Source organism: Astatotilapia calliptera, chromosome 19 (assembly GCF_964374335.1).
Source record: "Astatotilapia calliptera chromosome 19, fAstCal68.1, whole genome shotgun sequence".
Lineage (NCBI taxonomy): Eukaryota > Metazoa > Chordata > Actinopteri > Cichliformes > Cichlidae > Astatotilapia > Astatotilapia calliptera.
The window spans coordinates 20,777,147-20,804,632 of NC_137440.1; the positions used below are offsets into that span (position 1 = coordinate 20,777,147).

A 27,486-nucleotide genomic window follows, 5' to 3' on the forward strand; every position below is an offset into this window, starting at 1 on the left:
CATTAAGAAACATACCCCTAACATTGCTACAAGATTTCAGAAACTCATATCTATACAGTTAAAGGCTTTAGTCAGTAAACATGTAAAATACACTGAATGCCCCTTTATCTTAATATACCTGCAGACTTTGCACTTGCAGATGAACAGCCTCCAGTGAGCCTGTGAGGAGGCGGAAACGAGACACAGAGTACCTTCCCTCCATCAGGTAGCCATTGATCTCCTCTGAAGCGTGTTTGTATAGAGTCCACTGGTCCAGCACTGACTTCAAGCTGATCTTTAGCTGCCCAATCTGTAGAAGGTGAAATCAAAAACATGCATCTACATCCAGTAAATTGCAAAATCAGGCCAAAGTCAGAGCACGAGAGGGATGGACAAGCGAGCATAGAATAAATGGGTCTAACCCGGGTAATAAAAAATAAACAAAAAAGAACAAGGAGATTACCAAGTGGTCCAGGTTAGCCCAGGTGTGATTGACACCTTGGAGTGTCTCCATGACGATAGCACAGGCCTCATCAGTCTTATTTTGAACAAGGGCACAGCCTTGCTCTTCGACTCGCTCCAGCTCTTTCTCTTTTTCTTTTACCAGTTCCTCCATTTCCTTTAAAAAATTGTTTTTATTTAGCAAATACAAACACAAGATGAAGGGCAAGAATATCTTAATCAGATCTACAGTACCTGGCAGTCTTTTAGAGCATTCTGCACAGATGTCAGATCCTCTATCCGGTGTTTCCTTTTCAGCCTTTCTTCTTGAGTTGCCATCCAAGACTTCAGGGCCTGAATGCTGCTCTCATAATCTAACCACATCTCCAAGAGGCTCTCAAGGAACTGGATCTTTAAGAATTTCATGCAAAAAAAAAAGTTAACTTTGGATGTTGCATTGATAAAGGACATTGGGTGAATATGCTGTTGGTTTTATTGTAACATTATCAATGATTACGTCCTCACCCTCTCATTGATGCGGCCTTGTAGGATCTGCCAGCGCCTGTTCATCGCTCCCAGACGCTCAGCAAAATCTGTTTTATCACTGCGCTTGCTCTCCACATCCTGACCACTGAGCTGCAGCACTGACTGGTTGACAAAGTCCACAGTCAGCTGCTTACAGCTTAAATCTACTCTGAATCCCTAAAGTGAGGAAACAACAGGAGATTTTATAATAAAAGATCTACAGTTAGAACCAGTAGTTGCATCACCATTATGATCAGGTTAGGAAAACTCCATGTTTAAAAATCAAAATTTTAGCTCTCAACACAAGAAGAAGAAGAATTTTATCTAGAAAAAAACCTTACTTGCAATGGCAAACCACAAAAAAACCAAAACCATTCAAACCAAAAGTTATATTTTTGATTTAATAAGAGTTCAGACCATACATGTAAACAAAAACTGTCATGAATCAATAAAAAATGCTCCACTACCTTATATTTTTGCAAATAGTCTTGAATCACACTTGATCCCACAGAACTCTTGAGGTTTTCTTCATCCTCGTCAATGACACTCTCCATCAGCGATATCCAGTTAAACAGCTCACAAATGGCATGACGGGAGGCCAGTTTTTCCATTTGGATCTAGAAAAAAAAAAAGAAACCGATATGTTGGTAGTTTAAAAACAAACTGCAATGAAAACTTTTGCATGCAAACTGGAGAAGCAGAAAGAGGTAATCCTATTTGTCCTGAAGCAGGTAAGCCTTTTTAGTCTGGCTGCATGTGACGATACCTGATGCAGCTTCTCCTGGACCACTGGGATGCGTGTGAGTAGCTCAGCCCACTGAGTGTCAATCCGTGCCAGGTCAGAGCGCAATACCACCGTGTCCACTTTCTTCAGCCGCAGCAGCTGGTTGCCCTCATTAACCACTGAGCTCTTAAGGCTAGACTTTCCCTCAACTTCTTTTGAAAATTCCTAAAAAAGAGAGAAGTGGAAAATCATCCAATCAAAACTATGTGGACCAGACTGCAGCAAAACAGTGCTACTGCAGAAGATAATAACAATATTAAACAAATACAAGTAAATTTGTAGTATATGCTACAGTTGAACTGAGGTGTTATGTTCATGCCTACAACTGCCATTAAGTGAGGCAGCTGGTTGGCCAGCAAAAACAAAACAAATCAACCAAATTGATTGTCTTTGGCCTCACAAGGAAAGCAGAGAGATGATCTCTGACTGTTTCCAGCTCCTGTGGCACTAACACCGCCTGCGTGTTCCAAAACTCCAGACGCTCCAGAGCAGACTGCAGCCATTCGCTCATCTCTCCACACTCCCTTTGATACCTAAAGAAAAAACAATTGAAATTAGACCGTGCACTCATTTACCGGATATTTATATCCAAAGCCTAAGAAACAGTCCTTATTTTTGAAGTCTTTCTGACCTGGTCCAGTGTTTCAGAATAGCCTCGAGGCGTTGTAACTCCTTGTTGACCTTGGCAGCGTTGTTGAGCCAGTGTTCCCCCAAGAGTGCGAGCTGATTCTCCAGCGAGGGGCAGCACACTGACAGTAACAGATGTTTACCTTCATCCAACACCTGGTAGAGCTTGTGCTGGTGCTCCGCTAGTCTCCCCTTCAGACCCTTTGCAAAGAAGAAGAAGAAAATGTGTTTCCAGCTAGATAAATATATTTTTCTACTTTGCAGCAAAGACAGGAAGCCCATTTTGACTTGAACCTTTCTTTAAAGCTTAATCAGCATGTAAGAGAATTTAAGTGGCTTCTTCCTTTGTCACAGCTAAACAATTAGCCCGATGTAGTAAATTTACACCTGAGCTCATGTGACATTGTACCTGGTATAATGATATTCTGTCAATAAGCCTTTCTTCAGTTTCTTCAACCAGACCAACAGAAGGAATACTTTCTTCAACAGCCTCCAGATGTTGGTTCAGACTCTGGTAGTCCTGCACCAAACGGCACCAAGTCTGAAAATAAACATTATTATAAATAAATATTTAAAATTCAGTAGTCTGACAAGTACATCTTTGCTCTTTTAATCAGCACACTTGTTACTATGTAACTATAATAATATTTTTTTAACTTTACCATTAATTTGATTTTTTGTCCTACAGTACAACTCCAACTCTCATAGCTACCAACTTTAATATGTAATTTTTTTCAAGGTAATTAAAAGGCTTTTAAAAATGTGTTTATATAGCTAGTGATGTTCTAATATATAACATTTAAAAACTAAGTAAATGTCTTTCATTAAACATGTCATATCTATTATATCTACATGTAATAAGATACAGTTAAACCAACCACACTTGGAACTGGTCACAAAATTATCCGTTATCAGAATTTTTGTGACTATGTTAACCTTCCTTTTACACAAATATGGCATATATACTCCTTCACCTACCTCTAGGATACACTCCAGTTCAACTCCTTTACTGTGTGCCTCTTTGAGGACTCTCTGAGCCTCAGCTAGTGTCTCTTCCAAGGCTTGGTTTTCTTTGGGAAGCATCAGGCCACTGATCTTCCTGAAGTATGTTTCCGTTAGAATCATATGGGACTCTAGACCCTGGAAGAACTCCTAAAAGAGGCCAGAAACAAAGACGATCAGCTCTATTTGTCTCCTGCATCACAACAAATTGGGTTCAACACGTAACCTTGTTGATTCTTTAAGCCTAAAGGATTTAGCAGGTGACTATACTTTATGTTTGTCCAGGTGATTCTGGACTTCCTCCACAGAGCTGGCAATAATTCTCTGATCGGCAGCCATCTTGTCTTTAGCTGTGTCCACCAGGTCTTTCAGGTCCTGCAGAGCACGTTCATACTGCTCCTTCAGTGCCATGTTCTGGTTCAGCCCACTGCGCCGGGAACCCACTGTCATCACCAGCTCCTCATAAGAATCCTGGAAAAACACAAAAAATCAGTTTCCGGTTGTGCATCTTTTGAATTTGACGGTAATTTCTTCACTGTACATTCAGAAGTAAAACCAAATTGATGATTTCTCCATGAGCCATCAATCATGTATGTTACCTGTAGTTTGAGCAGTTTGTTTGTTGAGATCTGATCCGCGTGCAGTGCTGATCCTCTGGTTTTAAGTTCTGTGATTCTTTGTTCAAAGTCTTTCAGGCTCTCCTCTGCACTGGCAATGACCTGAGAGAAACCGATTAGATGTATTAAAGACATTCACAGTAATGTTCTTGTTTTCTGCAAGCTTTAATGGAAGATGGTTAAAGCTTCAGGAGGAATATTAGTCAACTCTTGCATTACCTCCAGTTGTTTTGACGCTGGTCTATCCATTGCTCCAGCTAGGGCTTGCAGTATCTGGCATTTGGTCTCAATTAAAGCAGTTTGAAGAAGCTGCAATTCAGTCTGTGTAAGACACGAGGTCATTTATAGGAAATTAAGACAAAATGCAAGCATGTCTGGTTTCATAATATAAAGATATAAATGTTGTTTCCTATAGGCTTGTCTTTGTCTTCTGCAACAGTGGCTTAACTTAATAAAAAGAAGCATTTCCCCAGCGGCTGTCTCTTTAAATCGTCAAACATTAAAGGGCTTGAAAAACAAAAAGCACAATATGAGGCAAACCTGATAGGATGTGAGTTCATGTGCTCTGCTCCTCATTTGGTCACAGCGTTGTCCCAGAGCACAACCCAGAGCTCCTAATCTCTCTTTGAGGCAGTTAAGGTTGTCTTCCAAAAGTACTCGTTCTTCGTGCCTTAACGCTGAAGATGAAGTGAGCAGAGTTTGGCTGAGCTTCACCTCCTCCGTCATATGCCTCACATCGTTCTCCAAGGTCTGCAGAAGAGGTCAGAATCATCAGCTTGATTTATACTAAATAATTACAAGGTGAAATCTGTAATATGGGAAAGCATTTTGATTGACGGTGTAACACTGCAGTTAAAATGACATAGCTTTATTTTTATGCACCAGCACCATGCTTCCCACCCAGAACTTTAGCCGCATGCTGGTGTAGACGTTACCATTTAACCCTTCTGATCATGTGATTTATTCATTTCAGATTTCCTGCAATATTTACTGAAGCTCCACAAATAAGGCCAATTGTACCTCCTGCTTTTGTAGCTGGGTCTCTGCATTTTCAGCCAGCAGCACTGAGCCAGAGAAGACGTTGTTCTCCACATTATCCAGCCAGGAGGAGGTGGATGACACAGCTGTGTAGAGCTGTTGTTCCATCTGCGCCACCTGTGTCTCACCACCACCAGGCTACATACACATGTACATGGGAAGAATGTACGTTTTCATTGAGACCACATGCTTGAAATAAAAAGTTGCATTTCCAACATTGCATTACAATATAATAACAGATATGCTAAACCTGCGGGGTGACGTCTTCTACTGTTTGCCTGAAGCTATCGTACAGAGTCTTCAGAGAGGACCTGTCAGCCTGGGTGTCTCCTTTAAACACCGGCCCAGATGTGGACACACGGGAAGCTCTCGAAAAAACCTAAAGGACAAAAAATACATATTAAACACTCTGATTTTTTTTTTTCTATTGAGTGTATGCTAACAGGAATTAAAAACACAGGGATATGTACTGGCTGCTTGTGGTCCTGCTCCAGGGTTTTCTGCAGGAGCTGGAGTTTAGTTTTGAGCTCCAGTCTCAGACTCTCCCATCTCTGCCTCATCTGCTCCCGCCCAGCCTGCGTTTCCCTTTCAGCCAAGGCTGCCGGTGAAAATGGTTCTGTCATACTGCAGGATGACAGAGAATAAATTAGTGCTCTGTTACATTACTTACATTTATATTCTGCCATAAGAATGAACCTCATACATATACTTCATATTTTATTATTCAGTTAATTATTATTCATGTATAATATAACTGTTATTAAGAGACCTGGCACTGCTGGGTGAAGCCTGCAGGATGAGGATCTCCTCTCCTCTGCTGGCAACTGACTGAAGAAGCTTTTTCTGCTCTGCAAGCTGCTCTTCCAGTTCCTACAGTAGAAAACAAGCAACAAAACAACAGTGTTAGACTGTATGTGGCATCACAAAGAAACATTTATGAAGTTATTTATACAAATGCTTGTTAGACCCTTAGGGATACACATGTTTTGGTGAGAAGCACATATTTTTGGCTCCTGTGGGGACATGTCATTTATTGCACACTCACTCCTTTTTACATTCAACTCACAGATGAGGACTGACCCAAAAGACAAATTAAAGTTTGTCATCAACATTAAGATAAGAACATTTATTGTGCATTCCTGGGTAATAGTCAAAGAAATCCAATGACAAACTATGTAAGAACGTGTATTTAAGTCTATACTGAACTTAATGAAGGTTAAAAAAAGAAAATCACCTTCTGTCTCTGAAGACTGTCTTGGTGCTGTTGGGTTCGTGTGGTTCGGGCCTGGGCCAGCCAATCTTGTACACTGGGACTCTGAGAGAGGCTGGAGTCTGATTCACTGTCTTCCTGCTCCTGCAGAGAACCCTGTCGGATCAGAAAGTTAGATATAAGACAAATGCTTCAGAAAAAGTAGTATTATCAAATACAACAATTCAAAATTTACATGTGCATTTGTTGTAGACCCATTGCTGATAAATACACCAGTGCAAACTTTGCAAATATGGTAGTCACAGTGAGGACCAAACACAGAGTCAAATATTCTGCACTACATGCACACACATTAGCAGATGACAACATTTAGCCCATGCAGCAACCTCACCTGGATGTTACTCTGTTTGTCCTGTAGCATCCTCTGCAGCTCCAACAAACCACCCTTCAGTGTGCGTAACTTCCTCGCCAAATGTTCAGCTTCCTCTCTAGTGTCTGTGCGGCCTCCCCGCAGCAAGTTCTCACTGTGAACTGACAGCTCTGAGAGGGCCAGCACCTTCTCTTCAATCTCCAGCATCATGTTCTGCAGCAGTAGGAGGAGAGACGCCAGATCAAACATCGTGTTTCACCGCCTACAGGAGCTCCTCCATCTACACGACAGACTCTCCAGCTATGGATGAACCCCCTTCACCAGCAGCTTTCCCTGTCCAAAGGACAGGGACGGCTCTCATCCTTGGCCCACCTCTTCGGCCTTGCCTCCTGTGCAACATATTACCGCTAATCCTTCAGGCTCCGTGCTCTTCAGCATACATGCTCCCCCTCAACTTACAAACCAGTTTGTCTGTGTAGAACACCATTCTAATTCCAGACCAGCTGTCAGTGCCCATCAGTAAAGACTATCCAGATGTTTAAAGAAACATTTGTTTTTTGATATTACTGACATTCCTTTGCAATCGTTAGAGTCTGCATGTTATTCTACAGCAGAGAATCGCTTCCCACCCTGCTATCCTACACTCCCTGTACTCTAGGATTCCCCTACTTGGATATTCTAGCAGCTTTGTCCCGAGCACCAATCCAGGTAGCGAGCTCTGACTACACAGCCCTAGGCTTCTAACATGCCCCTGTCGCACAGAGAAATCTGCATAATCTGCTTAAGACTAGTGCTACAGTCACTTAGGTCCAGCCATGTGAAGGTCCCTATTACTCCTCTAATACGCTTGTTTACTCACTGAAAGGCCCCTGACCCCCTGAAATGATCCATGTGTAATAAGGACAAAATACTGAAAGATGAGACGTAGGTAAAAATCCACTGACAAATCTGATTTGCACTAGTGTGCTCAGAAAAAAATCCCTGAGCATCTAAAAAGTAATCCCAGACATCCACCTGTCATTTCTGAAAATTTCCTGTGACATGCATTATTAATTAACCCCACATTTATATTCACAAATCCATTAATATTCTCAAGTACAGCAGTGTTTGAGGCTGCATTACTGCAGGTGAACAGCAGGGGGAACTCTTACTTGACATTCAGCCAGTTGATTCTCCATATCTGTCTCCTCTGGAAGTTTAGGTTCAAGGAGGGACAATACAGCACTGCGCATTTTGCCCAACCACTGGTCCAGTTCATCTGCCTGGGTGTGATAGAGCTGTACGGCCTGTTCCTGAAGCTGACCCTCCAGGCGGTCACTGACACGCTCCTGAAGGATGCCACATCCAATTTGAGTTATTATAACAACTTTCTAAGTTGGTATTCGAGAAATAACGTTTGATTAATTAATAAAACAACTATTTCTACTATTTGATATGATTTTTGCAAAAAATACCTCTAATAATTGTTGTTTCCCTGAGGCTTTCATGTGGATGGTGGCCATCCTCTCAGCTAACACAGCAAGGGAGGACTGCATGGCCAGCTGGTCAGCCATGTCTGAGTCCACAGCATGAGTGGCCAAATCTTCCGTGAAGCTTGTCTGCAGCCGGTCTATTTCTTCCTGCGCACTCTGAATCTCTTCTATCAGACCCTTTACAAAACAACCAAAAGTTAGCCTACTCAGTTTACGAGCAAGAACTGAGATAGTGATGTAATGTTTACACAAAATACCATAATCCTATAAAAATAATATTAAAGATTCAAAACAAGGTGATAAATACATCTTCGACAAGTCTGACTTTCCTCAACTCAGCTCTCTAATCTTCACAATATGCAAGCCCTTTCTGTATGTGACAAACCTTATGTGCCTTTATGTGGCTATCCGGACTTTTATCTCCCTCCAGAGGCTCACTGAGTTTGGCTTCTAACGCCTCCATCTTGGAAGAGATTGATTGGAGTGAACCCTGGTAATGCTGCTGCTTCTCGAGAGCTTCATACAAAGATCTTTGCTTCTCACTGATCTGTAAGACAAAACAGAGTATAAAAAAGGTCTGAAATACCATTCATACACTAGTAATGATAACCATTAACAAGGAATAATCAAATACCAAATTCATAACATTGTTTCTAGTTGCTGAAAATAGTGTTTTATTAAAAAATGTTCAAATCTACGTGCTCGTAATCGACATTTTTTATTAAAAAAGCATGAAGATGAAGACTTTCACATACCACATTCTTTAAACTCTCCCAGGAGCGCTGCAGGTCATCTAAGTTGGCCACAGACTCAAAGGTTGGGTCATACAGTTCTTGAATGGGAGCTCTTGTGAGTGTCCCTCGTCCCATCTAAAGGGAAATTTAAAGGGTGTCATCAGAAGTTATGTTATTAAATGGATAGTAACCAGACAGAAATACTTGCACGAAGATGCAAATCTAATGTCATCTACACTACACAAGAGAATCTTTTTACTCAGCAACTTCGAACAAAAAGAAGAGAGAAGGCTGAAACCTTGGTTACAGTTGCTTCAGTGTGAGTTATGGGAGAAGGAGAACGGCACACAGGAGGAGAAGAGATCTCGCTGTTAGTGCCCTCCTCACCAGACTCCTCAGTTACAGGTGACAGCAGGGTGTGACAGCGTCCAGCTGTCATCTGGCACACCATGCAGGAAAACAGAAGAGCAGACATGCAAGGTAAATCGGAAAAGATGATGCATAGGAAAGGCGTAGATAAAAGTAAAAGCTCCACAATAGACCTGTCAGGAGCGAATTAAAGAAAAATATCCGGGCTATGCTAAAGCTTTAAACAGTAGAATAGGTCAACATATTTGTTTATTATCCAGCACAAACTTTATAGCCATCAGCACATTATGTTGTGCATGATGTTCTCTTACCACGACAGCTTGAGCTGCAGATTTCTTTGATTTCTCCCCATCCATCTCCTGGAGATCCTCAGGCAGACCCTCTACATCAGTCACTGTCAGGAGCATGGTGGCGTGCTTGGCCTTCACTGCCAGCATTTTGCATTTTGAGTTGAGTGAGGCGATTTGCTCCTGGTAACCTTTGATCTTTTGGGCAAGTTCCTAGTCAAAAATACAAAATACACACAGCAGTTATGGGTTACATATAAAGCTCAGTATGAAAGACAAGCAGATATCAGGATTTTTTTAATCAAAATAACAAATACAGCAGTGAATACAGCACATGTTCACACAGTAGGCTCCTGTTTTTCTTAAGAAGAAAGACGGGCAAAGTGAAAGAGTTAAAGTACTGTACTTCATGGTGTAGGATCTGGGCTTGCAGTTCCTGGATGTTGTTGGTGGGGATTGGTCTGTCCTGAATGACCCGGTGCGCTTCCTCTATCAGCCCCTGTAGATCTCTGACTTCCTGTTCATACTGCTCGTACTGCACCACTGCCTCCTGAAAAAAGTGAAGTGAAATAAGTTTTAATATTACATAATTCGTTAAATCTCAGAATGTAAAAAGAGTAAACTTTTCAAATCCAGTGCGTATTAAAAATTGAAAGAAACTTTGGTTACAACTTTGAAAGGACTCAAAACACACCTTAAAGGTGTCAAGTAACTTTCTATCAGTACCCAGCATTGTTGCATATTTTCTGTGAATACAGTGTTGACGTTATTGTGCTGCAGCAGCAGCGTCCCCCTGTACCTGTAAGATGTTGCACTGCTGAATGGCTACATGCTGCAAGTGACTGGCTTCTTGCTGCAGGCGCAGAGCTGTGCGACAGATAGCAAGGTTAGGCATCACCTCCTCTGGGACCTGCAGTGCACTCTGACACAGCTGCACGGCCTGAACCTGCTGCTTGAAGCTCTCCATATCCGCCAGCAGACGCTGTAAAAATGTAAAGTTAATATTGTATGAAAATGTTTAAAATACACAAGATGAAAAGTGAACATTTGAGGCTCTTTATTAACAATAAATAAATAAAAGGCATTCATATTTGTTGGTTACCTGTCTCTGAGCCAGCTGTTCTTTGAGGCTCTGGCGTGCCAACTCTGGTGAAGTCAGTGTAGCTTGGACCTGCTCCAGAGCAACATGGAGGGCCTTCACTTCATACTCCAGGGCTTCCATACTCTGAAGACAGACGTCCATAAGATAATTTTCACAAAGTGCTACGAGTATTAATGCTCCTTTGGGTAAATTCTACTAGTAAAACATGATTTTAAACTAAAATAGAGATTATCAAAAATCTTAACAAGTGAAACAAAAACAAAATCTTTTATTTTTCTGTACCTTGTCTGCATCCTGCAGACTCTGCAGTCGTGTCTTGATGCTTTGCTGAAGCTCCTCGGTGTGTCGACTGAGCTCACAAACCTGCTGGCTCATAGACTCGACCTGCAGCACCTCAGATAGAAGCTCTACTTTCTCTGCCATGGATTCAAGGTCCCCGTGGAGCTCTCGAGACTCACGCAGGACAGCCTGAGTACAGAAAGAGAAAGGTTAGTGGTCACAGCATTGTTTCGTACAACAGCTAACTTTGCCATAGACAAAAAAACAGAACCCATTTATGACTAAATGTGACCACGTTTACGTGTATATGCATCAATCCAGCTCAAGCCATGTCCACCCATTTAGATTTTGCTTTTTTAGAGAGACTAATAACACTTTAAAAAACACGCCAACTCACCTGGTACATCCGTATCTGTTCCTGCAGATGAACAGAGGAGTTCCAGATGATGTTTGCCCTCACCAGGCTTTTGGCTTTTTCTGACCACCTCACAATGAAGTCCAGCATCTCATTATACTCATCTAAATAACAGACAGCCTGAAAAGCCACAATAAGAAAATGTAAACTCTCTTTACCTTTATTACTATGTTGGACTTATATAACTTATTGTTATATAAAGGTTTACAAACAAACCTTTTTGAGCCAGTTGTTTCTACAGTCTGCTAGTCTTGATGTGTGATGATGCATTTCTGACAGCTTGCTGATGGCATCACTTAGCTGTTTGGCCAGCAGGGGGTTTCTGCGGCCAAACTCTTGTACAGCTGCATCGAGCTCTGCAAGAGTGCGACCGCAGGTATCCAAGTCTTCAAAAAGACTCTGAGAAAAAAAATCGGTGCATAAAAGTTTATATCAATCATTGTTCTCAATGAAAAAAAGTGTAATTTTAGAGTTTCCTTTATCAACAACACATAAAATACGATCAAACACAAAGTAAGCATTCTACCTTGACCTCTTCTTTGGCATGGTCAACATCAGGAGATTTTTCCTTAAATTTAGTGGAGATGGCTTTGAGTTTCTCTGACATGTCATGGATTCTGGAGCTGAAGTCCTCCTTTATTTCTCTGGTTTTCTGATTTTCTCTCTCCTTGGAAAGAACCTGGAAAATAGATGAGAAAAGAAGTGACAGAAGTGACAAATGCTACAAATATGACCGATGCCCATTGATGTCTAGTTTATATTCAGGGCTGTGTGTGTTGTAGAGTACCTGATCCTCAATAGCACCCAGAGCAAGTGAGACCTCTGCTAGTTGCATGGAGATTTCTGAAGGGAGTATAGTGTAGAGGTCCAGGTACTTGCTCTGTTGTTGCTCTGCTAATTTATCCACATTCTGACGATAAGTGATCACATCTCCATGCACAACCTATGCGCAATAAAGAGAAGACCTATTTAGCCTTTTTTGGCATCAAACACTTTCACTGATATTGGCCATTAGAGAACAGAATATTTTGGAGACTTAGTCGAGGTATAGTGTGAGCAACAGTGTTCTTTTCAGACATATTTAATTCACAAATTGGACATTTCTCTGTGTAGACGACAGATTTTAGATGGCAGATATACCTCAAGCTCCTGCAACAGAGAATCAATGTCTGGAGTGGGATTGAGAAGAAGTTCCCTGGTCTCCTGTATCCAGGCTTTTACAACACTAAGTTCCTTCTCCACTTCCTCTCTGTCCCTCAGCTCCTGAGCTGCCTGAGCTCTTTTGGTCCTGGACTGTGTCAAAAGGCTGAAGACAAATAGATAATTAATTCATCTTATATTCTGAACAGCAACATAGATCGCACTTATTCATCTCTGATCGCTACAGATGGACTTGTTTAAAGTTTCTCATCCTCCTACCTTTCCATTCGGTCTTGTACAGCTCTGATCTCCTTCAGGCTGGGCAGCTCATCTTGTCCATTTGTTGGTGAAGGCACTTCCACATCATGCAGCAGACTGAGTGCGTACTGGCGCAGCAGCATCAGGGATGACAGTTCCCGCTCCAAGTCTTGGCTCAACAAGTCATGCTGGTCTAACAGAGACTGCAGAGTGGCTTTGGAAGCCTTCTCCACAGCACTGTCAGGGAAACGACTTTGGAGCTCATCGCAGACCGCTTTAACCTTCACCATCTATATAAAGAAACATAAGTATAGATGTTTTCTACTGCAAATCTTTATTTTTCCATACTTAGCAAAATATTATTTCTCCCCATTGGCTGCAGTGTACCTTCTCTCTGAAAGTCCTCCATTCCTGTGCGGTGTCCTCAAGTACTCTCTCCCGTCCCCGTGCTACACTGCGTAATCGTGTCCACCGCTGCCACACAGTGGTCATGGAGCGACTGATGGTGGCCTTGCTGGCGTCACTCCCCACCAGCTCCAGCTGAGCTGCCTGTTCCTCTAAACCACTCAGCTTCTCTTGGAAGCCATTCACCAGAGATACAAGGGACTGAAAAAATTGAAAGAATGTCAGTAGCATGAAGCATTCACAGAAGCACCACCTATTGAATAAAATAATATTATAGGCTATCATACTCTGTGACTGCCTAGCTTGTCTTCAGCCTCTTGGCTTGTGGCTGCCTTTGCAGTAGAAAATTCAGTCAGTTTCTTCTCAGCCTCATTCATAAGCTCAATGACAGTCTGCCTTGCTTCCTGGTATGACTTCCACTGGGCCACACAGCTGAGAAAAACAGAATATATTCAAGTATAAAGTACCACTATAAAAGACCAACAATAAACTGCAGATAAAGGGCAGATTGCATGATCGGACTCTTTTCTTATTACCTGTGAAGGACTTCCTGGTGACACTGGAGCTGATCTCGAACCTCCACGCCTCTCTGCTTTGCCGACTCCACACTCACCCGTAGCTGCTCTTTAGCAGTAGGGTTGACCAGTTTCTCCAGCTGAGGAAGGAGGGTTTGCAGTTCCTCTAGGTGGCTGAGAAACTCCTGTTCTGTGGCCATGATATCTGCCTGCTGCCTCAGACACTCTTCATAGTTCTCCACATCCACACCCAAGCTAGCTTGCTGCAGGAAAGATACGGCATCTTCGAGCCACTCGCACGCTGCTTGCATCCTGAAGTGGTATTTCTGACACAACACCAAGGCTTCCTCCAGAGTAATCTTAATCAAAAAAAATCAAATGAGAAAAATATGAAAAGGAAACGTCGATCTAATTCACTGAACAGCTAACAACTTCAAAAATGAAACATTTACATTCACTAAAGATGTTCCCACCTGTTTGGCAGTCAGTGCCTTCTGAACATCTGCCTGTAGCTTTGCCATTTCTTCAAGACTTGTATCTACGTGGGCTGGGACAAGCTCATTGGCACTGATAAACTCCTGCTTTTCCCTGCTGCTGAGAGCAGCCACAATTCTCAGCCTGGACTGCACTTCTTCTTGCATGATTTGCTGCTTCCTGATCTCCTCCTGGACCTTCTCCACCCTGACATCCACAATCACAGCACAGTCAAGATCATCCCTGACTAGCTGCAGCCAGTCCAGGGTCCTTTTCATCTCCGTCTCAAAGTCTTTGCTTTGGATAAACCTGTTCTCACATTCTTCGATCAGCTCCCCTACTGCAGCTTGTAAGGATTGCAGCTCCTCTTGCCAGAGCACCACTTGCTCTTTCGAGGCATCATGGGCTGCTTGGTCCACACGAGGAGCAAGAGTGTCCATCTGCTCCATGAGTCTTGACAAATGAGAGTTGGCGCTCTGGAGACTCCCTGCCAGAGCATGGTAGTTCTTTAGCCTCTCCTCAGCAGACTGCGTTTCTGCATTCACTTTAACCAGCTGCTCTTTTGTGGCCTTTAACTCAGAGTCAACCTGCATAGCCATCGCCTTGTGGTCCTCAAACGACTCCAAGGTTTCGTCCAGATGCTCCACTTTCTGTTCCACCAACCTCTTCAGTCCATTGTACAGGCTCACGAGCTGGGTCATTTCCTCCGGGCGCCACGGCTGGCCAGTGCTACGAAATCCCTCTTTCTTCTGGTTCAGTTCACTCACTGCTAGACCCAGGTTGCTCAGATCTTTCTGAATTGCTTTGTAATCACTCTGCAGGCTGACAACTTCTTCTGTTTGCAAGCCTACCGGCTGAGTCCCCAGATTATTATACTGTTCCTCAAGTTCTTTCAGTGCTTTGTGAGTGATATCTATGAAAGACTTGTACTCGTTCCTTGTAATAATGGCCTGCTGGATTTTCTCCTGTTTCTCTTTGGCTAGTGCTAATATGCTGTTATACTGCTGAGGAAGGGTGTTAAGTTTTTCATCTAAATAGCAGTGGTCAACTTCATTCAGAGTCGGCAATATTTCCTGGCCAGCTCTTTGGACAATTAGGAGGAGGTTCTCATACTCAATTGCCTGCTCAACTATTTGTTGATACTTCAGCAACTGTGCTTCCAGTTCAGCATCTCCAACCATCAAGTTTATTTCAGGAAAGGTGACTATATCAGCTTGCTTCAACCACTGGCATATTTTCTCTAAATCAGCCTTGAAATACTTCCTAGAGATAAGCACTTTTTCAAGTTCTTGAAGTTTCTGGCCACATCTATGAAGGGTTTTGTCAAAGATACTTTGCAGCTCCTGCAGCTTTGTGAGAATCTCATTCCTTTCTTCCTCACTCGCATCCCTCATCAGGTCTCTCCCCTGAGACCAGAGGGATGTCAGCTCGCTCTGATAGGCCTTCAGACTGCTCTGGATGTTGCGACAGGTTCTGACCTGCTTGGCTAGGTCATCAGGTAACAAAGCAATGTACTCTTCTGCCTGAGCCTTCTTCTCATTCTGTTGGACCCAGGAGATGGACTGACTTACAGCCATCAGGAACTGTGTCCTCTCAGTAAAAGCTTTGCTGAGGTGTTTTCTGCGCTGCGTCACCTTCACACTCAAAGATTCTACCTCAGATTGTGTGTCGGAAATCAGCTGCTGCAGATGCTGTCGTTCACTGAGGCCCAGCCGCGCTAACACCCTGTCAGCGTCGGCCATGGCCTGAGCCAGGAGGAGCTGCTTCACCTCCAACTCACTGCAGATGCTCAGGTGATCAAAGAGAAAGCTCTGAGCTAGCTCAGGAGGAGGACTCATTTTCATGGCCTCAGACAGGGCAGGCTGCTGCTCTTCAGCCCAATCTCGAGCCTCTTTCAGACGGGCCTCCACTTGATGCATATCCTCTAGGGTCACGACTGAGTCTTGGATTTTTCTTTCAATTAGGTTTTGCATCTGAGACCACCGCTGCTCAAAGTGGCTGATCTGCTCTTTAACCAGCTCTTTGTCATCCAAGTTCAAATGCTGGATGACTTTCTGTTTCTGATCCTTGAGGTCCTCAAGAGTGCCTTTTTGCTCTTCAAGAGTTATTGCAAGCTTCCTCAAGGCCTCCAAATGCTGAGATGAACTTTCGGCATCCGTTCTGTGAACACACACACAAAAAAACATTTCCTTAAATTTGTGGACACATAAAGATTACATTTTCTTGATTACGGAGCTGAAATTCAACTCTAGGAAAAAAACTCTATTTTTGATGAACAATTATTCTCGACAGTTTCTGCCCAGAAGACAATATTTACCTCCCAAGTTAAATGTAAATTTAATTTTCAAAAGCTGTGTTATTCCTGAATTGAAGTATAGTTCATATAAAAACACACCTGGCCAAATTGTCCCACTCTTTGGACACCTGTTCAAACAGCACCTCCACTGCAGCGATACACTCATGGTATTCTTTAGACCTCTGCAGATCTTCCTCTCTCTGGCTCTGGAGCTTGTTGGCCTGGTGACAGAGCTCGAGCCAGGAATGGCTCAGACGGTCAAGCTCTGCATGCTCTGGAGACTCTTGGGCGCCTGTTAATCTGCTCACGGTTTCAGTCATCTTGGTCAGGATACTCTGCTTAGACTGAAGTTGCTGGCTGCATTCCTGAGTGAGTATAGGGAATGGTCACCGGAAATACTTCCAAATACCAAGCAGATCTCACTTTAATCCCATCAAAACCCAGGCCACAAATGTTGCAATCACAAGGGAACAGATCAAGATTCACTGTGCTGTATGGTTAAAAAGCAAGTGAAAACATACAGTAAAACCTAATTTAGAAATATAAGTACAGAAGCAAGGGATACTTGATAGTTATTATTGAAAAAGAGTAAACCTATCTGTGCATTAATGAAGGACTGATGATTATGATAGTGTATCCTACCTTGGCTTGTGACAGCATGTTTTGTGCTATCTTGGTCTCCAGCTCTGCTGGCCTTCTGGAGAGGCTGAGAAGCTGCTGCTCCATGTCCTGGAACAGGCTGGTTAGGTCTTGCTTCTGTTCCTTGATCTCTCTCCAGCCCTCTGAAAGCTCTTGAGCACTGGACATCCGTTCCTCTATCTGCACAAACACATGGTAAATCTTTCTATGGTCAGTACAATACTTGCAAGATGATTCATTTTAAAGTGTATATGTGTCTGCACTAGCACACTGCATGCCTTATTAAAGCATATACTGAGTAATTGCTTAATTAACAGCCAAGTTGCTTTAGTATGCTACAATATTTTGCACTTGGTCTGAAGTTCTTCAACATACCAAAAAAATTGGTCGATCTTATTGCAAAATAGAGTGACTATTACCTATATTATGATTATATATCCACACTTTATATCCACTTTTATGTTGCAACAGGAGGTAAAAAAGATACCGACCGTGAGTTTGACTTGCTGGACCTCCGCAGCTGTCACTCTTACGGCGTCATCGGACAGGTCACACACAGAGCAAACCAGGTCTAGGTAAGTGCTGGCCTGCTCCTGAAGTGCTCTGTAGTGCTTCACCTGTGTTTGCAAAAGTAATAATCAAAATAAGTTATAGAAAAATAACTGAAAGACTGAAAAACTGTGCAGTGCTAAATACCTGCTTCAGTGCTTCCTGCAGACCAGATGGTCCCTGATCATTGAGCTGAAGCTCCTCTTGTACAGTAGAGAGCCACGTTTGACACTGCTGCAATGTGTCCTGGTGATTAACATGTTTCTGCAGTTCCCGATCCAGACTCTGGTAGACCTGTGGAATATGTTTTGCATTACATACTTTATCCTTCAGTTTTGATTTGCTTTCCTTTTTTTTTTTTTTAAACAAAACACTCGAGAAACAAAAGAGTATGGTCTTCGTCTTCAATTACTCACACGTTGGGCAGTACTGCAGATTGCAGAGTAGCTATCACTGGTTCCCTGTATGTGAGCCTGGACCTGCTGACTGATCTTGGTTTGAACTTGGTCTGTACAACTGGCAACAAGACCTTCTCCCTTCTGCTTCAAGCTGGCAAGACGCTCCTCAAAACTGGCTATTTCCTCCATTATAGCCTAAAAATGATGACACAAGAGCAAAGCTGTTGAATTAAGGAAAAGCAGAGCTAACTTTGGACTACTACTTTAAACTGTAACATCAATGCTTTGAAACTTTGAACAAGAAATACGAAGTTGATTACTTTGTGTCTGGCAAGCTGTTGAGTGGCCATCTCCATACTGCTGGTCTGCATGGAGTCTGAGGTCACCAGCCTACTGGACATCTGCAGAAGCCACTTCTCAGCTTCCTGCAGCTCACTGTTGTAATCCTCATGTTCTTTCACCCACTCCACAAGGTTCTGGACCTGAGCCTGAAACACAAAAAAACCCATTTCTGTGTATTTTTTTTAAATTACGCCTGAAAAAGTATAGGCTTTGGACCAAAGTTTGACTTTTTTAATGTTTGCTCATATATTATAATAAAAATAGCACAAGCAATGATTAAAATGTAGGATATTGGACCTATTTCACACCCTTCATTCCAAGTTATATTAGTTATATCTAAGTAGGAAACAGTTAAAAATACCTTAGCAGCCAGGCACAGATCCTGATAATCAGCCTGCAACCTTCTCATGTTTTCGCTGATAGTTGGATCGTTTACTGTATCAAGCAGCGCCTCTCCTTTCTCAGTGACAGATTTCACTGCTGACTCATGAGACTGGACTGTCTGCTGGATGGTCTGTGTGCATAACAAGGAAGAAACATATTGCATGTAAATCAAGCAGTTGTCTCTTTCTCTTTCAAGTTCATTCTCTCACTGGTGCAAAGCTAAAAAGGATTTAGCGGTATGAAGTTACCTTGTACTTTGCCAGCTGAGCCTTCTTCTGGTAAAGTTCAGCTTTAGGCTCTACATTTGATGCTAAAAGGTTCTTGGTCTCCATCACCCACTGGGCCTGGGCCTTGTACTTATCCATAAAGTCTTTGGAGAGGGAGATGCACTTCTCAAGGGAGCTATGCTCTGTGCGCAGAGCTGCCATAAGTTCCTCAAGCTGGAAGAGTCGTGTGCCCACCTCCTCTTTGAGCTGCTCAGCTTCAGGCTCTTCCAAGAATGCCATTGCTCGCTCTGTCTTCTCCCTCATTGCCTTTAAGTAAATGTGACCCTGCTCCATGTCAGCCTGAAGAGCCTGAAATGACATGGGCTAGCATGAGTGATCGATGTCTCTATTGTGACATAATACTTCCAGCGTAAACAGGCTTTAGAAAAAAACAAATTCATTTCTGTATTAGGTCTAATCCTGTGAACGTCTTTATAGATAGTATAAGCAGAAGAGATGCTATTTAATAAACTATACCTCTAGTTTCTTCATCTTTCTCTCCATGGCAAAGCGGTCCACTATATCAACACTTATAGCCACAGTGCTGAAGTTATTCTGAGCTGTGCTGAGCCAGTCTGAGAAGGTCGTGAAAACACACTGTGCGTCTTCGATGCAAGACACCTCTTCCTGGAGCTGTTTGATAGTCTCCTGCAAAGTAAAAAAAGAAGTAAACATAACAAAGAAAAAGTTAAAGAGGAGGCAAAAGCTTAGGGTAACTTAAACTAATCAAATCTTATGATTATCAGTCTAAATATAAATTCACAATGTCAATAAAGGCATAGTAATATTTGCAGTTCCAGTGACGTTGTGTTCAAAATCACGTTACCAGTAAATGCAGAAGCAGGGCGTGGTAGCGGGCTGTGATCTGGGTGGCTCTGGTACTGATCCTGCTGCTAATATGTGTCTCATCAAGAACCTGCTGAGCCAAAAGACTCAGGCCCTCCATTTCTTCTTGATAAACCAGCACTTCCTCCTGCCAGCTCTAATTAAAGAAGCATGCTATTAATGTCAGGACCAGACTTGGATAATTCGATTTTATTATATTCATTACTTGACTGCAGAGCAAATTAATTTCTTCAACATTCAGCCATGAAAACTAGAAAACCTAAATGACCTGATAGAGGAGACAATGAGTGACACAATAATATGAGCAACTAATTATTTACAAATAACACTGCAGATCTGTAAGATTGTCACAAGTCTACCTTTTGTGTATACTACACTAACCTTTATGAGCTGAAGCTGAGCATCTTTAGTGGCACGGTCAGATCGCCGATGACTACGCAGTTGTGCTTTGGTCTCCATGCCCTTTAGCCAGCTGTCAAGACGCTGGAACTTCTGCTCCATCTGCCGAAGTTTGGCTAGAGCACTGTTGAGCTGGGCTCGGGTGTCTGATAGCCGGGCCTGGTAAAGCCGCCACTCTTGCTGAAGGGTCTCTAGAGCTCTGTCTTCTAGCTGAGGCAAGCCCCAGGGAATGACCAGCTCTCGACTCACCAGTAGAGTGTTTAGTAAAGCCTGGCCCTCTGTGCAGTGAAGCTGTAGTTCCTGTAATTGTATAAACGCTTGCTTTCACATAATATACTCCATGCTAGTGTTTTCTAACCATTCAATCCTTATTGAGTGATAATTTCCACAGCAATAATTGCTGGACCTGTAGCTTTTGGAGAGTCTCTTCCAGCATATCAACATCACCCTCCAGCTGGGTGTAGCAGCCAAGCTTCTCTTGTTCCTGTTCTAGCCACTCTTCAAATGCATGAAGGCCCCGTTGATACTCTTGGTGGGCTTTCACCAGCTCCTCAGCTTTGCCAACAGCCCTCTGAAGAAGTGGAGAGCGATAAAAATTCAGCGTGAGCTATTATTTTTCTTAAATTAACCCACAGATGAGTCTCACTTGTAGTTTTTTATTTAAAAAAGCATTCTTTTGCAGACATCTTTAGGTTGATTTTTTTGTATCAAGCTGTAACACTGAAACTGAAATTCTGCATACGATTCTAGCACTGGTCAAATGTGTTGAGTTATTACCATTGCATTGTCTTTGACAGTGTTATAGCGCTCCTGCAGATCTTGGAGTTCCAGCTGAGTGACATAGTTCTCAGTGATGCTGGCACTCTTTGCTGTTATGGTGTCCAGTAGGGTGTTATGGGTGAGCACTTCCTCATACAGTAACTGAAACCCCAAAATTAACAATCCACTGAAAAAATATGCTTGTAAGACTATTAGAGCATAAGGTTAACACAATAAATTGTATATTTAGCACACAGTATGTAGTAGTTGTAATAGTAAAAGATTTCAGTGCCTTAGCTTTGCTCAGATTTGCAGTTTTATCTCTCATCTCTGGGCATTGTTTATCAGCAGGATCGAGACTCTCCTCAACATGCTCAATCCAAGCAACAAACTGGCGTACATCTTCCTGGTAACTGGTCCACTGAGACAGGGAGCCCTCCAATTGACTATCAAATTTAAAGATTAATATACCGTGAGACAGTGTTTGATGCAACAGCGGTAATACGACATGAAAAAACTGAAAATACAGATGCAGCCTCAAAGTAAATCATTTACACTCTCCATGGAAATACATTTACTAAAGAATGCACTATAAAGCAACCAAACAGTACTTGCTGTTACTTTTGGTAATGCACAAACCTTTTGCATTGAATAGAAGCAGAGAGCAGAGCATCCCAAGAATCTTTTAGCTCCTGTATTTGTTTTTGAACCGCAGGCACTCCCTCAGCTGAGGTGTTCCTCTGAACTGATTCTCCTCTTGTGATCAGCATCTTCAGCTGAATTTCCTTCTCCTGACGTGCAGTTAGCAAAGCCTGGTGCAAAATCCACCCATGTGCATTTATTAAGATCCTATACTGGTATTAAACATGGTATGTTTTACTTTTGAAAAACAATAGTGACTTGGTATACCTCCAGCTTGATCATCCTGCTGTCAAGAACATTTTTGTCAGCTGTGGGAGCACAGTAAGTCTGCAACATATGGCTGGTGTCAACCACCCAGTTCTGCAGCTCTTTTAAACCTTGGGAGAAAAGCTGGTGCTCAGTGACTATCCGATCAATTCGTGATGCCTTCTCCTGCAGAACCATAAGGCAGACACAACCAGCAAGTTACCAGACAGATGGAATCCACAGCCGCTTCACACTTTCAAACTTCAAAGTGCACATGCAGATTTAGATATCTTGCAAAGATACATTTAAATTAGTTTGTATAACCTCATTTAAAAGAGCTGCAATAACAAAACAAAGGAATCAGTGTTTAGTTAGGTAAGTTAGTACCATCACAGTTATGATCTGTAAAACATTATTAAGTCAGAGCTCTGTCCAGTCTAGTTCCTCTGTCTTCTCTCCACGCCTACCCCAGAAATACCCCAGTGCTCAAGCAGTTTGGTAAGCATTACTTTACCTTTGTCAGGTTGGTTAAAGCTAGGTACTGAGCAGAGAGCTGTGACACACGGTGCACAAAACCCTTGCCGGCAGCATGTTCGTCCCACAACAGCTTGGCCTTCTCTTTCAGCCTGCTCAGCTGAACCTCTTGAGAGGCTAACTCCTCAAGCACAGACTGGAAAAGCACAAGCAGGTTATCAAAGACACATGCAAGCTGGCGCACAGATATATAAGACAGTTAAATTCAGACAAACAACAAGGAGTTAGAGATGGGAACATGACAAAAAGGAAAGCGAAAGAGATATCGTGCCAGCGCTAGTCTCAATAAAGCTCTTGGTCATGACATGCAGTCGAGCCCTCAGAAAATAGTCAGTGGACAAGTTTAAATAATGAAAAATGTTATAAAAGGTCTTTTCATAGGTTAAATATATTAACTCATATTAAGGACACTGTTAAAAAGACATATGAGTAGCAAAGGAGCAGAAAGTATTTGCAGTTAGCATAAGCTCTTGGCAGTGCATCTAAAGTGAAGAGCAGCAATGCTTTAACTCTGTAACTTAGCTGGAATGGAGAGCTTCTGTCAATGGAAGTTAGGTTCACACTTAAACTGAGTGGCATAATTGGCCTTTATGTGTGTTCCAAGTCTGGTTGATTTTGAACATTAGTACCTGTAGCTTGTGAAGCTCCAACTTCTTGGCTGTGAGATCATGAAGTCTTGTGCTGCTCTCCTGTACAGCCAGCTCTGTGGCGTTTAGGAAGTCCTGAACAGGTTCTGCACTCGCCTCAAAGTCCTTCATCTGTGACACAAGATTCTGAAACACACAGGTAGACTGATGCATCACTTGGCATAAATCTGATTTCTACACTGATGGTTTTAGGGAATAAGATGCCCCCAGTTACTGACAAGGGGTGTTTGAATGCTCACTTGCAGACATGTCTCTCTGTTGTGCAGACTGGACATCATGTTTTTCCAGTCCTCTCTGGCAGTGTTCATTTTAGCCCGAACTGCATCAACTTTATCTTTAGCTGTGACACTAGAGACAAGCTCACCGTTCACAACCACAGCATTCAGCTTTGACTGACCTTGCTCCCTATCACTTAGAAACTCCTGTTAAGGAAAAAAGGAGATGAGAAGATCAATTATTAGGCTGAAATATTTGATATAGATGCTAGGTCTTTAGTTAGTTCTATACCTGAATTTTCTGAAAGCTAGACGAGGCCTCACTGAGATTTTGAGGTGCATCAAAGCACTTCGCCGTGTTGATCTTAGCATTAACCAACCACTGTTGGAACTCTCTGAAGGCGGAGCGGAAACCTTGTTCCAGCAGCTTCTCTTTGCCCTGGCACTCCCTGGAGGCTTGGAGACTCAGACTAGAAACAAATCATGACGAATTTAAGAATTTCTTTCTGTCAATGTCATTATTTCCAGTCAAATCTGAAATTGTTGATTGTATTTTCTTATTTTTTGTTATAACTTTCTTGATCAATCATTTTTAAATACATGAAAAAATGTATCACACAGTATAGTGTATAAAATAATGGTCTACATTGGAATAAAACATCATTACTTTTACTTACCTATTGTATTCCTTGATGAGAGCAGACACTCTCTCCGACTGTGTTCCCATTTCTCTGGAGAATCGGCACAGATCGTTTAGTTTAGTCTTCAGACTATCAGACATGGGCTCAGCTTTGACAAGTTCCTCCAAAGTGTCCTAAATGGAAAACAAATATGAAGTTATGGACCGTCAATTAATATTAACTTATCATTGGAACCAAACTAAAGCCAAGACTTGCCTTTGCTATCTGCCAGCCCTTAACAGCTTCTTCTCCATCATTTTTTCTCTCTGCTTGGGTCAGCCTTAGTCGCCAGTCCTGCAGCTGTCGGTTGAAGTCCTGCAGGTCCTGCTCCAACTGTGCTGACAGGCTGTTGAACTCTTGTTCAGAGCTTGCTATCTGTGAGAGTGTGGTCTCTAGACTTGCACGTGTCTGTAGTGCTGCCCGCTCCCACTGTTCCCATGATGACAACAGGGCTGCTTCCTCTCGCTCTATAGTCTCATATCCCCCCGATCCGGTGTAGTCTCTTGCCACTGCTCCGCATCTTTGAACCCGGTTCAGCCTCTCTCTGCCTCGCTGCTTAGAGTCAAGCAACTCCTGGAAAGATCCAAAGGAATGGCAAACAAATTAAATGCAAATTTCTACTAATTAAATCTGTAAACAGCAGCAAACTGTGCCCCCGCTGGATATAACGAGAAGATATCTGTCAACTGAGAAACCTGTAAACTCAGTAGTTAATGTAGCCCGCTTTTAATATTTGTTTTCGGGATAAATCCATGCGCTCAGTGAACCAGTTGTTTGCTCAGTCACACTCATGGTCTGACAAATTAAACAGTGTATTAATTCCTTCCATCTGATTCTAATTTTAAATATTTTTTTTCTGCCTGTAGGACCTTTTTATCAGGTTGACAATCCCACTCCATATTTTAGACACTTTTATAAATAAATATAAAATAACAATTTCTTAGGTTTTAAATGGCACAGCTGACTGGGTAACTTAATTATACTGAGCTCTTGACTGTGGCCAAAATCATAAAATTATTGCTACCTCTGGCACAAAAAACTGGGATTCATGTCCAGCCCTTATTTGATGCTAAGAAGCATGGAGGAAGAACATCTTGATTCCTTATGGTTGTCTCCCTAGTGCTTACTTGGGGAAGTTTTCAGGCTGGAATATGAGACGTGCATCACAGTGGAAAAACTAAATAACCTCAAATACTTTTTGCCTTGAATATAAGCAATTATGGTTATTAAGCTTCCTCACCTGCACTTTGGAGAGCTTTCTTTTAATGCAAACTGAGTCTCCTGACAGGTCAGACCAGCGCTGGAGTTCCTCTTTTGCTGAAATTAGCCAGTCGTTGAAGTCTCTCACAGCATCAAGATATTGCTCATGCTCAGACACGATGTTTTGCATGGACTGTACTTTACCCTTTGGGGGAAAAAAGACAATGAAAACACTGTCAGTTATGAATGAGTCAGCTTCCTGGATCCAGACTCTGTTTAGCTGTCCCGTTTTCCTGTACTGATGATCAACGATTCAGTAATTATTTGTAAGCACCATTTAGCCTATGCCTGAAGTTAAATCACCTTGACAACAGCCGAGATATCAGCAAAGTGTGCATTGAGCTCTGCCCTTGACTCTGGTCCAAAAATCTGATCACCAGTTTTTTCATGCAACTCCACCGCTTTGTCTGTTAGGCGTGACAGGACTGCTGCATGAGTGTCCACGTCAGCCTGGATGGCTCTGAGGCGCTCAAGTAAAGCCGACTTCTCTTTGAGGCCTGGCTGCTGAGGCAGAGTCATCCCCACCTCTTGCTCCACTGACTCCATCCACTGCTGCAGCTGGCTTTTATTTTCCTGATAGCTGGTCCACTGAGCCACTGTCCACTCCAGACGACTATAGAAAAATGACAAAATTTCATCATAATGTAGATAATGTAACTTTTATCAGATGCCGTGTAGAGGACATGTTTCCTACCTGTGACAACTCATAGATGTCATTAACATATTAGCCCAGGCATCCTTCAGGCTCTGGAGCTGCAGACAAATAGCTTCTTGCCCTTCCATTCTGTTGTGCTTTAGAACCTGTTCACCTTTTCCTACTGTCATGTTGAGCTTCACCTCACCTTCACCCTTCATTAGCAGGATATCCTGAACATATGAGAAAACAGTAAGGAAGATCTATGAGATCGCTTATGCACTTCAAAATGTGTCCAGACAACACTGTGAACCAAATAACTGCATTTCTGGTACACATTATTTACTGACCTGTACAAGGCCTAGTCTTTTTTCCAGAGTCTCTTTATTTCCTACTGTGCTGTTGAGTGAAGCCAGGCGCTCCTGGACACCATTGAGCCAGGTCCAGGTAGCCTGCAGTGTCTCTTCAAAGGCCTGTTGCTCTTGCAAAGTGAGCTGGCAACTGCGCAGCCTCTCTCTCACACGCCTCAGCAAGGCCTGGTGTTGTGATTGAAGCTGAGCAGAAACTCTTGTCTCACTTCCATCACCTCGCCCACCTTCATTAAGTGCCTGCCCCTCTTGACAGAGACGCTCAAATGAATCCCTGCATGTAGGAAGGTAGGATGTTTAATTGCTTTGAATCTTTTGGGCACATTCAGAAACAATGATAATGCACTAAGCAGTCTTTCCTTGGCAAATAAACGTGTATAGTTAGCACCTTTCTTTGAGCACTTCCTGCTGGTATTCCTCCACTTGTTCCAGGACAGCCTTTTCAGGACCACGTTGCTGGGCTTCAAGCAGATCGGTGGTCATTTTCTTTTCCATGTGTTCCAACCACCATCTGAGCTTCTTAAGGCGACCCTCAAATCTACAAGGAAATCAAAATGCCTCGCTTATAAATAGTGGGCTTACAAAGGGCTTTACAGATGCAGTTCAGCAGAGGTGCTCACCCTTTCATAAGAGATGCACTGTCTACCAGGATCTGTTGGTTCTGTCTGCACTGCTCCACAAAGCTGTCCCAGTCCTGCTGGATGGATGAAAGATGCTGCTGGACCTGCCCAGCGCTGGCTTTGGGAAGATGAAGTAGGAGCTTCTCTCCTTCCTCACAGACCTGAGTCAGACGTACCTCACCCTCCTCCACACGATCCATGGCACCCTGATAGATAATCCACATCACTTTTAGTTTCGAACTCCTTCACATGTGAATCATACCATTACACAAGCAGCATCCAGAGCCAGAGGAAAGACATTATGCTTTTAACCACAGATACTGCACATACAACCCCTTCCTGTGGATGCTACATCATTTAAATGATCAAGTAAAACATCATTGTAACATCCTCTAAAAACACTTCTTTGGCTGTTAGTCAATGCCAAAACTTATGAATACAAGTGGCAATTTTGTATTTGATCACATCTTGAATCAGTGACACCTACTTATGATTTTTACCTATTCAAAACCTTTAAAGTCTTCACTATTACTATATATTGAAAGATTAAAGATTATTTACTGTAGTGGTAGTAGTCACTGTACCTTCAGTTTCTGCAGTTTGCGTTCCACAATTTGAGTGTCTCCTGATCGGTCAGAGCATTCTTTCACTATCTCCCTCTGCTCTGAAAGCCAGCGATGAAACTCCTGAACTAGGTCTGAGGAATTGGGGGTAAAGAG

At 42.6% G+C, this 27,486-nt stretch overlaps 1 protein-coding gene across 1 annotated transcript in view; it reads right to left on the bottom strand.

The window, feature by feature from the left end:
* The window catches only part of syne1b (spectrin repeat containing, nuclear envelope 1b), a 65,855-nt gene that overhangs the window by 17,197 nt on the left and 21,172 nt on the right, over positions 1 to 27,486 (bottom strand). The window contains exons 47-115 of the mRNA XM_080294180.1: positions 27,352 to 27,464; positions 26,768 to 26,973; positions 26,536 to 26,685; positions 26,130 to 26,421; positions 25,840 to 26,012; positions 25,449 to 25,758; positions 25,126 to 25,290; positions 24,102 to 24,458; positions 23,883 to 24,019; positions 23,498 to 23,675; positions 23,230 to 23,412; positions 22,973 to 23,116; positions 22,324 to 22,479; positions 21,831 to 21,995; positions 21,561 to 21,733; positions 21,214 to 21,367; positions 20,940 to 21,083; positions 20,569 to 20,733; positions 20,145 to 20,462; positions 19,744 to 19,899; positions 19,395 to 19,565; positions 18,900 to 19,226; positions 18,629 to 18,781; positions 18,246 to 18,413; positions 17,944 to 18,120; positions 17,675 to 17,821; positions 17,470 to 17,595; positions 16,982 to 17,158; positions 16,439 to 16,704; positions 14,043 to 16,203; positions 13,591 to 13,928; positions 13,342 to 13,486; positions 13,037 to 13,255; positions 12,671 to 12,939; positions 12,392 to 12,557; positions 12,039 to 12,194; positions 11,778 to 11,930; positions 11,468 to 11,650; positions 11,234 to 11,371; positions 10,840 to 11,025; positions 10,558 to 10,680; positions 10,255 to 10,437; positions 9,862 to 10,005; positions 9,480 to 9,668; positions 9,098 to 9,238; positions 8,821 to 8,934; positions 8,451 to 8,612; positions 8,048 to 8,242; positions 7,745 to 7,921; positions 6,615 to 6,806; positions 6,248 to 6,379; positions 5,783 to 5,883; positions 5,484 to 5,637; positions 5,264 to 5,392; positions 4,996 to 5,151; positions 4,516 to 4,725; positions 4,195 to 4,296; positions 3,958 to 4,077; positions 3,629 to 3,829; positions 3,335 to 3,508; positions 2,766 to 2,897; positions 2,361 to 2,557; positions 2,130 to 2,262; positions 1,712 to 1,894; positions 1,413 to 1,562; positions 946 to 1,122; positions 676 to 831; positions 443 to 598; positions 119 to 289 (exon numbers count right to left, since the gene is read on the bottom strand). Coding sequence (XP_080150306.1) covers positions 119 to 289; positions 443 to 598; positions 676 to 831; positions 946 to 1,122; positions 1,413 to 1,562; positions 1,712 to 1,894; positions 2,130 to 2,262; positions 2,361 to 2,557; positions 2,766 to 2,897; positions 3,335 to 3,508; positions 3,629 to 3,829; positions 3,958 to 4,077; positions 4,195 to 4,296; positions 4,516 to 4,725; positions 4,996 to 5,151; positions 5,264 to 5,392; positions 5,484 to 5,637; positions 5,783 to 5,883; positions 6,248 to 6,379; positions 6,615 to 6,806; positions 7,745 to 7,921; positions 8,048 to 8,242; positions 8,451 to 8,612; positions 8,821 to 8,934; positions 9,098 to 9,238; positions 9,480 to 9,668; positions 9,862 to 10,005; positions 10,255 to 10,437; positions 10,558 to 10,680; positions 10,840 to 11,025; positions 11,234 to 11,371; positions 11,468 to 11,650; positions 11,778 to 11,930; positions 12,039 to 12,194; positions 12,392 to 12,557; positions 12,671 to 12,939; positions 13,037 to 13,255; positions 13,342 to 13,486; positions 13,591 to 13,928; positions 14,043 to 16,203; positions 16,439 to 16,704; positions 16,982 to 17,158; positions 17,470 to 17,595; positions 17,675 to 17,821; positions 17,944 to 18,120; positions 18,246 to 18,413; positions 18,629 to 18,781; positions 18,900 to 19,226; positions 19,395 to 19,565; positions 19,744 to 19,899; positions 20,145 to 20,462; positions 20,569 to 20,733; positions 20,940 to 21,083; positions 21,214 to 21,367; positions 21,561 to 21,733; positions 21,831 to 21,995; positions 22,324 to 22,479; positions 22,973 to 23,116; positions 23,230 to 23,412; positions 23,498 to 23,675; positions 23,883 to 24,019; positions 24,102 to 24,458; positions 25,126 to 25,290; positions 25,449 to 25,758; positions 25,840 to 26,012; positions 26,130 to 26,421; positions 26,536 to 26,685; positions 26,768 to 26,973; positions 27,352 to 27,464 — 14,219 coding nt within the window. The remainder of the gene's footprint in view (positions 1 to 118; positions 290 to 442; positions 599 to 675; positions 832 to 945; positions 1,123 to 1,412; positions 1,563 to 1,711; positions 1,895 to 2,129; positions 2,263 to 2,360; positions 2,558 to 2,765; positions 2,898 to 3,334; positions 3,509 to 3,628; positions 3,830 to 3,957; positions 4,078 to 4,194; positions 4,297 to 4,515; positions 4,726 to 4,995; positions 5,152 to 5,263; positions 5,393 to 5,483; positions 5,638 to 5,782; positions 5,884 to 6,247; positions 6,380 to 6,614; positions 6,807 to 7,744; positions 7,922 to 8,047; positions 8,243 to 8,450; positions 8,613 to 8,820; positions 8,935 to 9,097; positions 9,239 to 9,479; positions 9,669 to 9,861; positions 10,006 to 10,254; positions 10,438 to 10,557; positions 10,681 to 10,839; positions 11,026 to 11,233; positions 11,372 to 11,467; positions 11,651 to 11,777; positions 11,931 to 12,038; positions 12,195 to 12,391; positions 12,558 to 12,670; positions 12,940 to 13,036; positions 13,256 to 13,341; positions 13,487 to 13,590; positions 13,929 to 14,042; positions 16,204 to 16,438; positions 16,705 to 16,981; positions 17,159 to 17,469; positions 17,596 to 17,674; positions 17,822 to 17,943; positions 18,121 to 18,245; positions 18,414 to 18,628; positions 18,782 to 18,899; positions 19,227 to 19,394; positions 19,566 to 19,743; positions 19,900 to 20,144; positions 20,463 to 20,568; positions 20,734 to 20,939; positions 21,084 to 21,213; positions 21,368 to 21,560; positions 21,734 to 21,830; positions 21,996 to 22,323; positions 22,480 to 22,972; positions 23,117 to 23,229; positions 23,413 to 23,497; positions 23,676 to 23,882; positions 24,020 to 24,101; positions 24,459 to 25,125; positions 25,291 to 25,448; positions 25,759 to 25,839; positions 26,013 to 26,129; positions 26,422 to 26,535; positions 26,686 to 26,767; positions 26,974 to 27,351; positions 27,465 to 27,486) is intronic.